This window comes from Ursus arctos, unplaced genomic scaffold, assembly GCF_023065955.2.
Source record: "Ursus arctos isolate Adak ecotype North America unplaced genomic scaffold, UrsArc2.0 scaffold_8, whole genome shotgun sequence".
Lineage (NCBI taxonomy): Eukaryota > Metazoa > Chordata > Mammalia > Carnivora > Ursidae > Ursus > Ursus arctos.
This window is the reverse complement of record NW_026623100.1, coordinates 79,205,199-79,218,330: the sequence shown is the minus strand read 5'-3', so window position 1 is coordinate 79,218,330 and position 13,132 is coordinate 79,205,199. Positions and strand designations below refer to the sequence as shown.

General features: G+C 45.8%; 1 protein-coding gene across 4 annotated transcripts in view; it reads right to left on the bottom strand.

Moving 5' to 3' along the window:
* Positions 1–12,472, bottom strand: part of MBOAT2 (membrane bound O-acyltransferase domain containing 2) — a 121,882-nt gene extending 109,410 nt beyond the window's left edge. For 2 of the 4 annotated variants that reach the window (XM_026518533.4, XM_026518542.4), the window contains exon 1: positions 12,322–12,471. In XM_026518533.4, coding sequence (XP_026374318.1) covers positions 12,322–12,396 — 75 coding nt within the window. In that variant the 5' untranslated portion in view covers positions 12,397–12,471. Of the gene's footprint in view, positions 1–12,321 lie in introns of all 4 variants that reach the window. The other 2 variants (XM_044390188.3, XM_044390204.3) reach the window with 2 other exon arrangements.
* Positions 12,473–13,132: the final 660 nt, after the last annotated feature.

The following is a 13,132-nucleotide window of genomic DNA, read 5'->3' as shown; positions in this document are numbered from 1 at the left end:
CCCGGGATAGGACTTTGAGTAATACACAACGCATTTGGCTTTCCTCTGTGCCTCGCCCTGTCGCACACTGTTTGTTGTCCAACACAGAGATGGCTAATCTTGCTAATCCGTGTCACCAACCTATGTTGGTGTGCCAAGGCACATTGACCTACAGGGCCGTTCTTCATTTTACAAGAGATAAACCTTCAGTATCATACACTTACTTAATCTAGAATTAGGGATAAAATATGGAAATGCAGTTTAACATGTTCATTATTTTCTAGAGGCCCTTAATTTCCATAAAATTGATACAAAAAAGAAAACAATCCAAGACCAGCTTTGGGCATTATTCCAATTTATTTTGTCTTTGCTGAAATGGTCCCAACATCCTTTTGTCTTTAATATTCTGAGGATTTTTTTTTAATCTACTCAAGTGTTGGTTACCAAAGTTACTTTATAAATTACTTTATAGTCCTATGTGGTAAACTCTGAGTCTGTGCCAAAAACCCTCTCAGAACAGCGTATTTCTCCATTAATTTATATTTCCTGTACTCTAAAAAAGAAACCACTTCAGAATGGAATCCTTCCAATCCATACTGAACATTGTAACAAATACACACTTTGACAATATCCAAAATTCTCTTTCAATTTTGACTGGTTTATCAGAATTTCCATTCAAATCCAATGGAAGGCTGAAGCTCAATTTCATGATGTCAAATACACCAAGACTTTCTCTTACTATGTGATTTAACAATATTTTACAAGAACATAAGGAAAAGACACACTAGTCTAACACTATAGGAAAGGTACAAAAACCAGCTCATAGCAGCATTCTCGTCTTAGACGAAGGACCCCTTAACTATCTCCAAAGATACTAAGGAGCAGCAAGGGAAGCTTCACCCTGCCCTCTACCTTCATCTTCTCGGCTCTCCTCAGACACCCAGTCTTCGTCATTTCTATTCTTGGTAAGCAGCTAACATGAACAGCTGTGACAGTCCTAGTATTAGGAAAGGCACGCTAAGACTCACAGTGAAGCAACTGTAGATAAAACTTAAAACTCCAAAGCCTGAATAGTTATCACAAGACAAAATACTCTGGCCAAAATTCAATGCACACTCCAAAAAAAAACTGAAAAACTGGTAGGGGCTTATAAAGCAATCAAGACCTTTTCAAATATTATTTTATTTTCTATTTGCTAGACTTTTTTTTTTTAAATGTTACAGCCCATAAAACAGCCTGGACAACTTAGATCAATTAATCACTGTAACATGGGATCTGCAAAAAGAATGACAGTTGTGTGAGATTCCAACCTTCCCTCTTGAAAGGGATATTAACTTTCTGGGATGCCTGGGTGGTGCAGTTCGTTGGGCATCTGACCCTTGGTTTCTGCTCAGGTTGTGGCCTCACGGTTGTGGGATCGAGCCCCACATCGGTCTCTGCACTCAGCGCGGGGTTGGCTTTGGATTCTTTCTCCCTCTCCCTGCCCCTCCCTGCTTGCTCACCCTCTCTAAAATAAATGGATAAAATCTTTGAAAAATAAAAAATAAATAAAAGGATATTAACTTTTAGGATTATTTCTAAGATCTGACCCACTCCCAAGGGAAAGAACTAGTCAGGGAAAACTTAATTTGAAATTCTGCTGGCCAATTTAAGGATGAAATTAGCAAGTGATGAAATCTAAGAATTACTTCTTCAACTACTGCATGACAGAGTTTCCCAGCCTTCTCTAGTCCTGAGTGCCGGCTATGGCTATTATTTGGTCTATTTTTGTTCCGGGGCAATAAACTTCAGAGCAGACTGAACACTGTCCACTATAACAGAAACTGCTACCTACTTCTTAATGGCCAATAAGCTAAATCTGGCCTACACGTGCTGTTCGAGCTCAAAAAAAAGAAAACTTAAGGATGTTTTGGCCAAAATATTAAAAATCATATTTTCACAAAAATCTAGCATTCCAGCTTCCCTTGAAAAATCAGCTTTGGTAACCATCAGCAAAAGTGAGTGAGGGCTTTCCTTTTAGAGTGGGCTTGGGCTTTCCAGATGGCCATGCTGTCCACGCCTCATAAAAGGGCTGCAACTACATTGACATTCATTTATATTCCTTGACTGGTGTCCTCTAGACATCTGAATTTGGAATTTATGTTGGCATTACTACTTCACCTAACCTGTGACCTGGTCAGCTAAACGGCACCCTCCAATAAACAAAAATTCCCAGGGTTTACTCATAAAATTAAATGCTGGTCTTGAGCAATTCTCCTTTTACACAACTAATTTCTAGAATTTCATTGCAGGTCTTTACATTTATCTTTGAAATTTAATATTGTTGAATTAAATGCATTCAATTCAATCACTATTGAGCACCTACTGGACGAGTGGTTTTGCAAAATGGCAGAGCCTTTCTCTCCATTCAGTTTTAACAAGGTAAGTATCCATCTGAAACTAATGATACACTATATGCTAACTGAATTCAAGTAAAATAAGTTAAAAAAAGAAAAAAAAATCACCTAATTATCTTTCATGTACATAGATCTACATATAATTTAGTTTCAAAAAGAAAAGGATTGGGGGGGGCACCTGGGAGGCTCAGATAAGGTTAAGCGTCTGCCTTCAGCTCAGGTCAGGATCCCGGAGTCTTGGGATCAAGCCCTGTGTGGGGTTCCCTGTTCAGGGGGGAGTCTGCTTCTCCCTCTGCCCCTCCCCCCTTGTACTCTCACTCTCTTCCAAATAAATAAAATCTTCTTTAAAAAACTGTTTAAATAAAAAGAATTCAGAATTTGTTTGTATAAGCAGAGAGCTATTTATTTTAATATACATGTAACTAACTTAAATATATCTAAACTTATGTATTATCACTAAGTCCGCCCTTCCACAAACACCTAGTTTGGCACAGAAATCCTCTAAAAACTAAGAACGTTTCTATGGGATTATGGATTAAAACAGAGAATATGCTACATTTTTGTCCAATGCCTAGATAGGAGCAAGGCGAGCTGGTCAGAGGCCTGGGCCTTCTCAGAAGAGTGCGGTCCATCCGGCTGGCAGCTGGGGGGGTCCCCTAACTTCCCCACTCCGCGAGGACACTGGCTGCCAGAGAGGATCCAGTGTTGACACCTGCTGCTGGCCAGGCTTCCTTGGATTGGCTGGTTCCAAGCCATGGGGGAGATATCGCAAAGAAGCCCTTCTGGAAGGGCCCAACTGAAAGGGGAGAGGGCGTGGCACCAAAAGCGGCAGCCCTTTGTTCTTCATGAATACAGACAATTATGCACTCTGAAGGCTTCTTTATTCTGAATCTCTTGATAACAATGCTGATAAAGCTTCTCTTTTCAATCACCCCCAATCACCCCTTATCACCAGACACTGTAATCATATGGCTGAGAATACTGGTACCTCTCATGGTTATCTTCATTTCCTTTGAATAATCATCACAGTCCTCCAAAATTCTTCAATGCTTTACCAGTCGCCTGTTAAATAACCCTCTTGAAGAAAATAAAGTCAGCCGGAAGGGTTCTAACTGACGGATGGGCCGCACAGTCTTCAGTGAGCCGCACAATGCGGGCCCGGGACGCTCAGGGCTACACGGCTGCCAGGAGGGGCAGTAGCGACCCGCTGGAGGACACCAAGTCACGGGGGGACCTGAACCCAATTTGGGGAGCTCCTAGCCAGCTGGGCTGCAAAGACAAGGAAGCGCCTCATCCAGGGAAAGGCCACGACTGATTTCCCACCACGGTGGTCGGCCTTCTAGCCAGAGGGTGTAGGCGGCAATCACAGTGAAGCCATGAGGTGATCCCAGGAAAAAGATCCGAGTAACTGGAGCCCAACTGCCCAGGCCCTCCACCCGCTCGCTCAGAAGCTCCGCTGGTGACTCCCTCAGCCAGGACCCTCCTCCCCATGCCAGTCACCAGCTCCTCCTCCTAGCTGTTGTTCTGAAAGTCTGAAAATCACTGCACGGGACTGCAGCCACTTTCTTCTTTGTATCCGCATGTCCAGCACACTGCCTGGCACATACCGGCCGCTCAGATACGTGCTACGTGGACGGCTGAAAGCGCACTCGTAGTCGGGCGAGCCTGAGGGATGGGCTTAGGTCTCGTACAACACTGCGTTCGCCACAAGCCCTGGAAAAGTACCTCCGTAGTCAGTGACACCCAACACTGAACGTCCGCTGTGTGCACTGTGAGCACGACCTCCTCGATGCCAACCACACCCATGGGGCAGGGCCCACTGCTGCCACATTTTATAGACCAGGCCACTGCCGCCTGCAAACCATCGGTTGATGCTAAGGCCACACAGCTCATAAGCAATGATCATTGGTGCCCGCTGTGCTCTTCCCCACAGAAGTCCCACGGACTCCAAGCACAGTCTAGGCCGTCACTGGTCCTAACCACAACGGATACAAACATGAGTACGAGGAGGCCCCTATTCTTAAGCAACTGATAGCCCAGCAGGGAGAGGTGTAAAATAAGCAAATAAAATAAAATAATTTGTTTAAAGTTGCTACAGGTGCTATCAGAGCAGGTTAAAGCAGGAGGGGGCAGGAGCCCCTGCTTGGGAGGCCAAATCACCCAGAAACCAAAGGGTTATTCTCCCACCACTGCTTCCTAGAGCTGGAAGGATACTCACATTTGAAAAGTGGCCAGAGGAAAGGGGAAAGACCCCAAGATGTGCCCATTAACTCCTGCCTAAGAAAAACACACCTGCAGGGCGCCTGGGTGGCACAGCGGTTAAGCGTCTGCCTTCAGCTCAGGGTGTGATCCTGGCGTTATGGGATCGAGCCCCACATCAGGCTCTTCTGCTATGAGCCTGCTTCTTTCTCTCCCACTCCCCCTGCTTGTGTTCCCTCTCTCTCTCTGGCTATCTCTGTCGAATAAATAAATAAAATCTTTAAAAAAGAAAAGAAAAAAAAAAAAAGAAAAACACACCTGGAGGATAGTGGGCTTTCGCTCCACAGGCAGGGAGGGGCTGGTGGGAGTGCAGAGCCAAGGAGAGAACTTGAGCAGGACGACTTCAGACAGAAGCAGCTCACTCCAAGGCAGGGAGTTAAATGAGGGAAAAAGTATTGGAGGGAGCATCAAGTGAGTGAGTCCACAGGCACTGCCAATGGCAGCAGAGCGGGATCTAAACTCCAGCTCCACCAATTCTACACACGTGGCCTTTGGCATTATACTGCTCTGGTCTGGGAATGATAAAAAAGGAGCTAGCAGCCACACTTAAGAGGTTCTAGGCCTATCCTTTGGGGGCCAATGGTTCTCAAAGGAGGCTTGCGGTAGGAATCGGGGGGAGCAGCACCTCTCACGGGGCAGGTCTCACATTCAGGAACGACCCCACGTTGTGACTCCTGACACTGTCTACATGTGAGGTTATACACACAGTCACTAGAGATAAATGACAGGATTGAAGGGAGACGTGGACATCATTCAACAAAAAACTTGTCCCATTTCAGGGCCATACTGCCTAGAGTACACTATGGATTTTATTTTTCCAAATCTTGTGATCATACTGCTAACAGCACCATTATACTGCATTATATTTTAGGGGTTACCCGCTAAATGATTAAATACAAATGTTTAAGAAATACATCACATTTTTATATCCTTTCAGTCATATGGAGGCCCTTAAAAAGCTAACTCTGACGGAGGCAGGCATAGGGAGTAAGAAGGAGCCTGATCAAAAACACAGGTTCCCCGGCCCTCATTGAGGAGGTCCTGGGTAGACACCGAGACTCTATATTTTTAACAACAATCCCAAGTGATTTTTGATACAAGCGATCTCAGGGCCGCACTTGAAAAAGCACTGCATCAGGCAGCACGGGAGCCGCGAGGAGTCTTACCCAGGGAAGTCGCTGACGAGGAGTGCATCTCTTAAAGTCTGCCGTTGGATTTGGCAGTCAGTGTTGGAGCAGAAGCCGGATTACAATGGCTGTAAGAGTGAACAGGTACTAGGAACATGGAAACAGCAAGAACCAACTATTCTTTCAAAGTGTACGACTGAGAAGAGACAGAATGATACGTGCGCTGAGGGGACTGACAAAGGGTGTTTTTGTGTTCAGCAGGTAGAGAAATGAGTAATATTGTAAAATACTTATTAGTAATCACATTGTTGTGGATATTTAAATGCCCTCCAGATCCACCCTCCACTTCAACTCTGTGCCCCCAAAGCATCTATTGCCCTCTGAAGGAGATAACAGCAGGAGACGGAGGAGCGGAGGGTCGCAGGGGTATTCATCTCTCCCATCCTCCCCTCTCAAGTTCAGGGCGGGAGGCCACAGTGCCTCTGGGAGCAGCCCCCAGGGCTTCCCCTTGGGGTTCCGCTCCTTCCCTCTCCTTGTCTCTCTAGGCCTAGTGAAGCTGGTACTGGGGGACTGTACTCTTCCGTGCTGATTTCCCTACACCTGCCCTTACCTCAGTAAACAGTTCTTAGGGTCTCCTTGGTTACCTAGTTCAATCTGGCTCGCATCACAACCCTGCCTGATACATATAACACTAAGCAGAATAAATGCCAGAAGAGTATGCTTTTCCAAAATGCTTTTGTGGTTCAAATAAGAAATCAGTCACTTCAGATGGGATTCAGAAAAAGATTTATATGCAAGGTGTACTGGACGCAGAATTGGAAGAATGGACAGGATTTGGATAAGCCCCGGAAGAAGAAGGGGAGTGCCATTAGCACCGAACTGTTCTGATCGCTGGAATCCTGACTCTGTCTCTTCACACATCAGCTAGCCCCCCACCTTCTCTACACCCTACAAACCAATGCATGACTTCAGGCTTCCCCCATGTCATCCATAAAATCATTAAGTGATCACTCTTCTGAGGACTGTGTTTATAGCTTGCTTATTTTAAAGAAATCTTGTCAAGTTGCATCATGATGGAACCCCACCTGTTAACGGACTGCAGTCAAGAGCTGTGTGTGTTAGTTGTTTTGATTATTTCCCTGGAAAGTCAGCCCTGACGGACCACAGTCAACAGAGATCAGGGTCATCTGTACTTACCGAGGCAGTGCCAACACAGGGAGCCCGAAAGCAGGGGGACAAAGAACTTTTGAAGCTGTGAAGCAGCAGAAAAGCCACTTCTGACTCCAAATTCAAAACTAAATTTTAATCTTAATTTACTCACTGCGTAGGCATAGGACTGAACCTCCACCTCATATTTCCCTTCCTAAAACGGAAGTCCTAAAGATTAAAAACAGAATCCATACACACAGATGTTCTCTTGCATACACTTCACAACCTGTGGAGAGGAAAGGTCGATCACACACATATACGAGGAGCCAGGCGCTTACACAGACTGTGTGTTTTAATCTTCACAATAATCTACAAGGAAGTGTTGTTTATTATTTATTTTACAGATGAGGAGACTGTTTGGCAAACAGTTATTTGCCAAAGGGCCCGGGGCCGGCTGAGTCTGGCTGCGGACCCAGTCATGCCTTTCCCCCCGCAGTACCACCTCCTACAGATGAGGGGACAGATTCGGGGAAACCAACGTTAACTGCAATGTCCAGGGCATGTGGTTATTTCGCTTAGCTGCTTCCGGTTAAATAGAACGGTTTCAATTCTTCCTGTTGAAAACTTCTTCAAAATTTATTAGTCCATCTTCCTCCCTTAAGTTTTTATTTATATTCCCTCCAACTCGGTCCAGAAAGAATTTGGGGCAGCCTCTTCAGTTAATGAAACAAACACAGAATCATGGAATTTTAAAACTAAGCACAACACACATTTTACACAGAAGGAAACTCATTTATGTAAAGTGACATATCTAAAATTAGTTAACTGACAGGGCCTAAAATACAGACTCAAGATTCCTAGTTCCATATGCCTTCCTTATTAAAAGGAATCTTCCACAGCAGATTGTCTCAGTATTTTCTGGGTTCTCGTGATGAAGACTGATGCTCATTATGGGTGTAAAAGTAGACAGGACAGACAAATGAGTTAAATATTTATGTCCTAAACCTAAAGCATTCAAATGGCAGCTTTAAAATAAAATTAATCCTTGATTTGCTTGTTTTGTTGTTATTCACCTTCTTCCCCCTAAAAGTCATATTCTGAAAAAGGCCCAAAACTGAAAACTTCACTTATTTCTTCGTCTGTAAAATGGGGTTTGTTGTAGCACAGAACTGTAGGAGGATTAAATAAGCTAATGTTCCAAACTACTCATTTCCCAAACATATTACTTCACTTCGTTGGATGCCTACATCATACAAAATGTCAATCAACAAACTGACCCAAAGGAACCAGGATTTAGAAGCCTCCATCCACACTTCCTTCTCTCTTAGAGACACACACGGTTTTCCCTATTCCAACCATTACCACCAGCACTTCAGTGCTTGGGAAGTTCTTTACCTCCATTCTCTCCCCCCAAAATACACTGGCAACCCAGATCTACAACAGTTATCAACCAAAATTATTTGCCACATGTTAAGACTATAAATTAAAATTGACCTTTCACTCAAATGGTTAATACCATGACACCTATACCACATATATATATATATATATATATATATATATATATGACTAAAATATGTCAGACCTTGGATCTCATCTGACTTCACAAGGTATTGTGAGGCTCAATTAAATCCTACAAAGTGGTGAAAGAGGTCTGTAAGCTGTAAGGTGTTACCCACCATAATTATTACCTGACTTTGCAGGATTAGCCACAACAGGTCATCCTCCTTCCCCCACCCATCTTTTTCTCCCTCCTCCAAACCTTTCAAAATATCCTGAGTCTCCCTCTTGCCCTCTCTCCCCACCCAAACTGTTCCATCCATCATCTCTAAAATGATGACCCTGTCCCCAAACAGGACTTTTTGATGAGGCCAACTGGCTGCCAAGAATACCAACCCGGATACCCCGTCGCTGGGGGAATTCACTCCAGTTTCATAGTATAACCGCATCATGGGAAATAAGGACAGAAAATGGTAAAAGGGAAAGAAGGAAAGAATTAAGTGGAGGAGGAAGAGGACGGCAGAGCAGCCTCGGTCGGGTAACTCAGAGAGTTATTAGGTCAATCAAATGTATGAGTACATACGATATGATGAGATTTTTAAAAACCCACTCTAAAAAATAGGTTGATCTGGGACATGTAATTATTCTCACTTTGGGGTCTTTTAAAAATTCACCACACCAGCAGCTAATAAAGAACACAATTATATTCAATGACATCTGATGGCTTCTCCACTGCACGTTTGGCCCTTGTCTTGGCCCAGCTCCCCCTCAGTCCAAATCCTCCTCAAAACCCGCTGTCCATCTACCCCTACATGATGACCACCCTAGAAATAAAGTCACCTGGAATGCAAGGCCTAGAAAGGGGAAATATGAGATGCTTAAAGCATCATTTACCCTCACTCTATACTGGAGTTAATATATATATTTTTTTAATTGAAGGCATACTGAACAAATACTAAGGTCACTCTGCAATTCTCAGTTAGGATTAACCAACCCAGGAGTCTAAGGCAAGATCTTCTGCTCCTTTTCCTTGCCTGGCCTTACTGCAAAACATTGCTCCTTTCTCTCACTCTCTCTCTCTCTCTTTTTTTTTTTTTAAGATTTTATTTATTTGACAGAGAGAGAGACAGCCAGCGAGAGAGGGAACACAAGCAGGAGGAGTGGGAGAGGAAGAAGTAGGCTCCTAGCAGAGCAGGGAGCCCCATGCAGGGCTTGATCCCAGGACCCCGAGATCACACCCTGAGCCTAAGGCAGACGCCTAACGACTAAGCCATCCAGGCACCCTTGCTCCTTTCTCTCTTAACTTATACCCTGCAATACACATTCGTATATTCCACAAAGACCAGTATTTTCTCTCATTTCATAAATTCTATGTTCACTCTTGTCCAAGAGTTAAACTATTTCTCTGGCCCTAAGGTACTTTTCTTCCTCTGACATTCAACAACTGCTTTTGTAATTTCCTAAATTTTCGAAACACTGTTAAGTAGCACATACCAAATTAACATACTAACAAGTTATATTTTTACACTTTTCATTTCCTGATTTGTCTTTTTCCTGTTGAATCACACTATTTGATTACAAGTAATTCTTAACGCTTCCTCTCAACTTGGACTCAATTATTTACATGCTACAAAAATTAATTTCTATTTTGATCAATTTTAAAGTAATGATTAAATGCTCTTTATCCATCCAATTTACAACATGAGTTTTGAGTTCTTGCAAGAGTTTTCTCTGCAAAAAAGTCAATTTTTCAGTGCTTCAAAGAAACAGTTTATTATCACTATAAAAAGTTAAGGCGTATGTGGTAATTAATCCAAATTTTTAAGATTTGTTTGGAGAAGAGGAAACAACTCAAAATACAAACAGCTGCAAAAACTCAGAGCAGTCCCAAGAGAATGAAGGTTGTCCAAGATACCAAATCAAGACCTACAGATAATGAAGAAGTCAAAATTTCAAGTACTGTCACCTTCCCTTGAGATTCCTGTTTATGTCAGTACTGAGAAGAACTTGCTCTGGATTACTGAGATGTTTACATAAGTTCACTAATATTAAATCACTTTAAAAAGTTACAAGCATTATATAAATTAAAAGGTATTAGCATAGCAAAAAAAAAAATTCATCATGGCGGACAGAGAGAGAAAGAATACACCTGTTCCCTAAAATTAATGAAAAGTCATATGGTGACAGATGGTAACTACACTTATCTGGTGAGCCCTGTGTAATGTACAGAATTGTCCAATCACTGTGTTGTACACGTGAAACTAATGTAACACTCTATGTCAACTATATTTCAACTAAAAAGAAAAAGTCTGAGGCCTATCTCCCTTGTTCCTCATCATCAAAAAAATTTTTAAACAGATACCTACCCTGCATTTGCTGATATCCTGGAAACAACCTACTTTAAGTCAGGGGTGTAATACACTATACTGTAGTTCAGTTTGGAAAAGTGAGAATCCTCCACAGGGCTGAGAAAATTAAAAAAAAAAAAATCCTACGTTCTGATCAGTTTTTTAATAAACAGAAGAGACTACCTTCTTAGAGTACATGATTAATTTCACTACTGGTACTTTATTAGTACAATATGCATTCTAACTGTTGCTCAAGATTTATAGGGGATAGGTATTTTACCATGAATCAAAAATTATGACTGAAATAGAAGTAAGGGATTCAGATCCAAACAGAAAGTAGAATTTTTTTACATACTCAGGCACACTTCAGTCTTTAAAAAAACAAAAAACAAAAAGCCAGTAAAGCACAAAGCAAGTTAATGTCATAATGTCAGGCACAAGAGCGGTTTCCCATCTTGCTGCTATGAAACCTGGCCTGGACACAGAGGAAGCCTGCCTTATAAATGAAATCTATGATGACATCAAATGACAGCAACACTCAAGAAAAGGACAGTGAACCAGGATCCCTTGTAAAGTGCAAACACTTCTAGATCGAGCACACCTGAAATAATTTTAAGCAAAAATTCAGTTAATTACCTCTAGCCTGGGGCTAGAGCAATTATCTATCTCCACCGCCTCCTTCCCCAGCAACTACCCTAAATGTCACTCGGAGAAAATACTTCCAAACTTTTTCTGAATAAAAATGGCGCTGCTTTTCCCATCACAATACTGTTTATTTCTCAACAATCCTTAGGCCTTTCACACTCAACTGGCCTCATCTAAATACCTCGCCTTCCCTAAACAGTGTCCTATGTTTTTTTGAGGGGTGGGAGAAAGGGGTAAGGCGTCTTCTTCCAACTACAAGGTTGCAACTTTCTAAGCTAGAAACCCTGGGATTATTATCTCACTTTGACTTTTCTTCCTAACCTCTGCCTTCCCCGCAAACTGTTGCCTCTCTGTTCAAAAAGCCATACTTCAATGCAAACTGTCCCACAGTGCAGGTCGTAGCGTCCTAAGCTGGCCTCCCCACGCCACGCTCGCGTGTCTAGTGCACTCTCCACTGAGGTACATCCATCCTGCTTCCCCGTGGGGCATTCGGTGCCACGCGCGCAGGGCACAGACACTGGGCTTCCCCAAAGCACAGCCTTTCTACACCGTCTATACCCGTACCCACACGCACTGCAAGTGGCTTCGGGACTCCGGATCGCCGAGTGCCTGGCGCACGCACGACCCGGGTCGGGGATCTGCCGTGGCGGGCAGCAGGGCCAGGCATGCACGCGCGCACGTCGGTGCCCGGAGCCCCCCCGGGTTGCACGGGCACGGCCGGGATGGGGGCTGGGTGGGCACGCCGGGGAGCGGCGGCTGGCGGAGATGGCTCGCGGACAATAACAGGCGGGTCGCCCTCTCCCCTCAAGGGGCGGCCCTCGCCGCAGCCGGTGCCCCGAGTCCCGGCTCCCGCGCGGATGGCACACGGCCGGAGAGGGGGCGGCGAGGGCGCGACGCCAGCAGGGCCGCCTCGGGTACCTGGTCGATGGGCAGCTGCACGGCGTTGCTGAGGGGCTGCAGCAGGGTGGAGCCCGTGGTGCTGGTGGTGGCCATGGCCGGCCTGGCGCTCCGCCCGCCGCGCTCCGGCCGCCCGCGCCGCTCGCCCGCGCGCCGTGCCGGGCGACGCCGAGGATGGGGATGCAGCCGGCGCGCCTGCCCCCTGGCCGCCCGCGGTGTGAGCGGCGCGGGGCGGGGCCAGGGAGGGGCCGGGGGCGGTGACCAGCTCGGCCCTCCCCCGGTGCCCCCGCCCTCGCCCGCGCGCCTCCGCCCGCGCCCGCGCCCGCGCCCCCGGCCGCCCGCGACCGCGACCGCCCCGCCCCCTGACTTCCAGCAGCTTCCAGCGCCCCCTCCCCACCTCGCGCGCCCTCGCGCCAGACAGCCCTGACGCCCAATCGCGGCGCGGCGCCTCGACGCCCGCAGCCAATCAGAGGGCACTGGTCGCGCCGCGCCCCACCCCTATCTCAGGCCTCGGCAAGGGGCCGAGGGGGCGCCGTGCTGCGGCAAGGGCCGGTCGGCGGGCGTCCCTGTGCGGTGCGGGTGTGGGGATTTCGCCCTGTCACCCCTTTCTTCGTCCTTCCCGACAGTCGGCAGACAGCCACCCTTCTCTAGGAGGAACCCTGGACAACAAAGGGGAACGGGGTGGCCGCCAGACAAAGGGGCGACATCTGGGTCGCCGTCGAGCCAGCACTTGGGGGAAGCTGGGGACAAAGCCGGGAAGCTGGGAGGAGGAGGGCCACAAACCAAAAACGTGCCCTGGACAAGATGTCCCTTTGTCTTCTGTGGAAAGCCC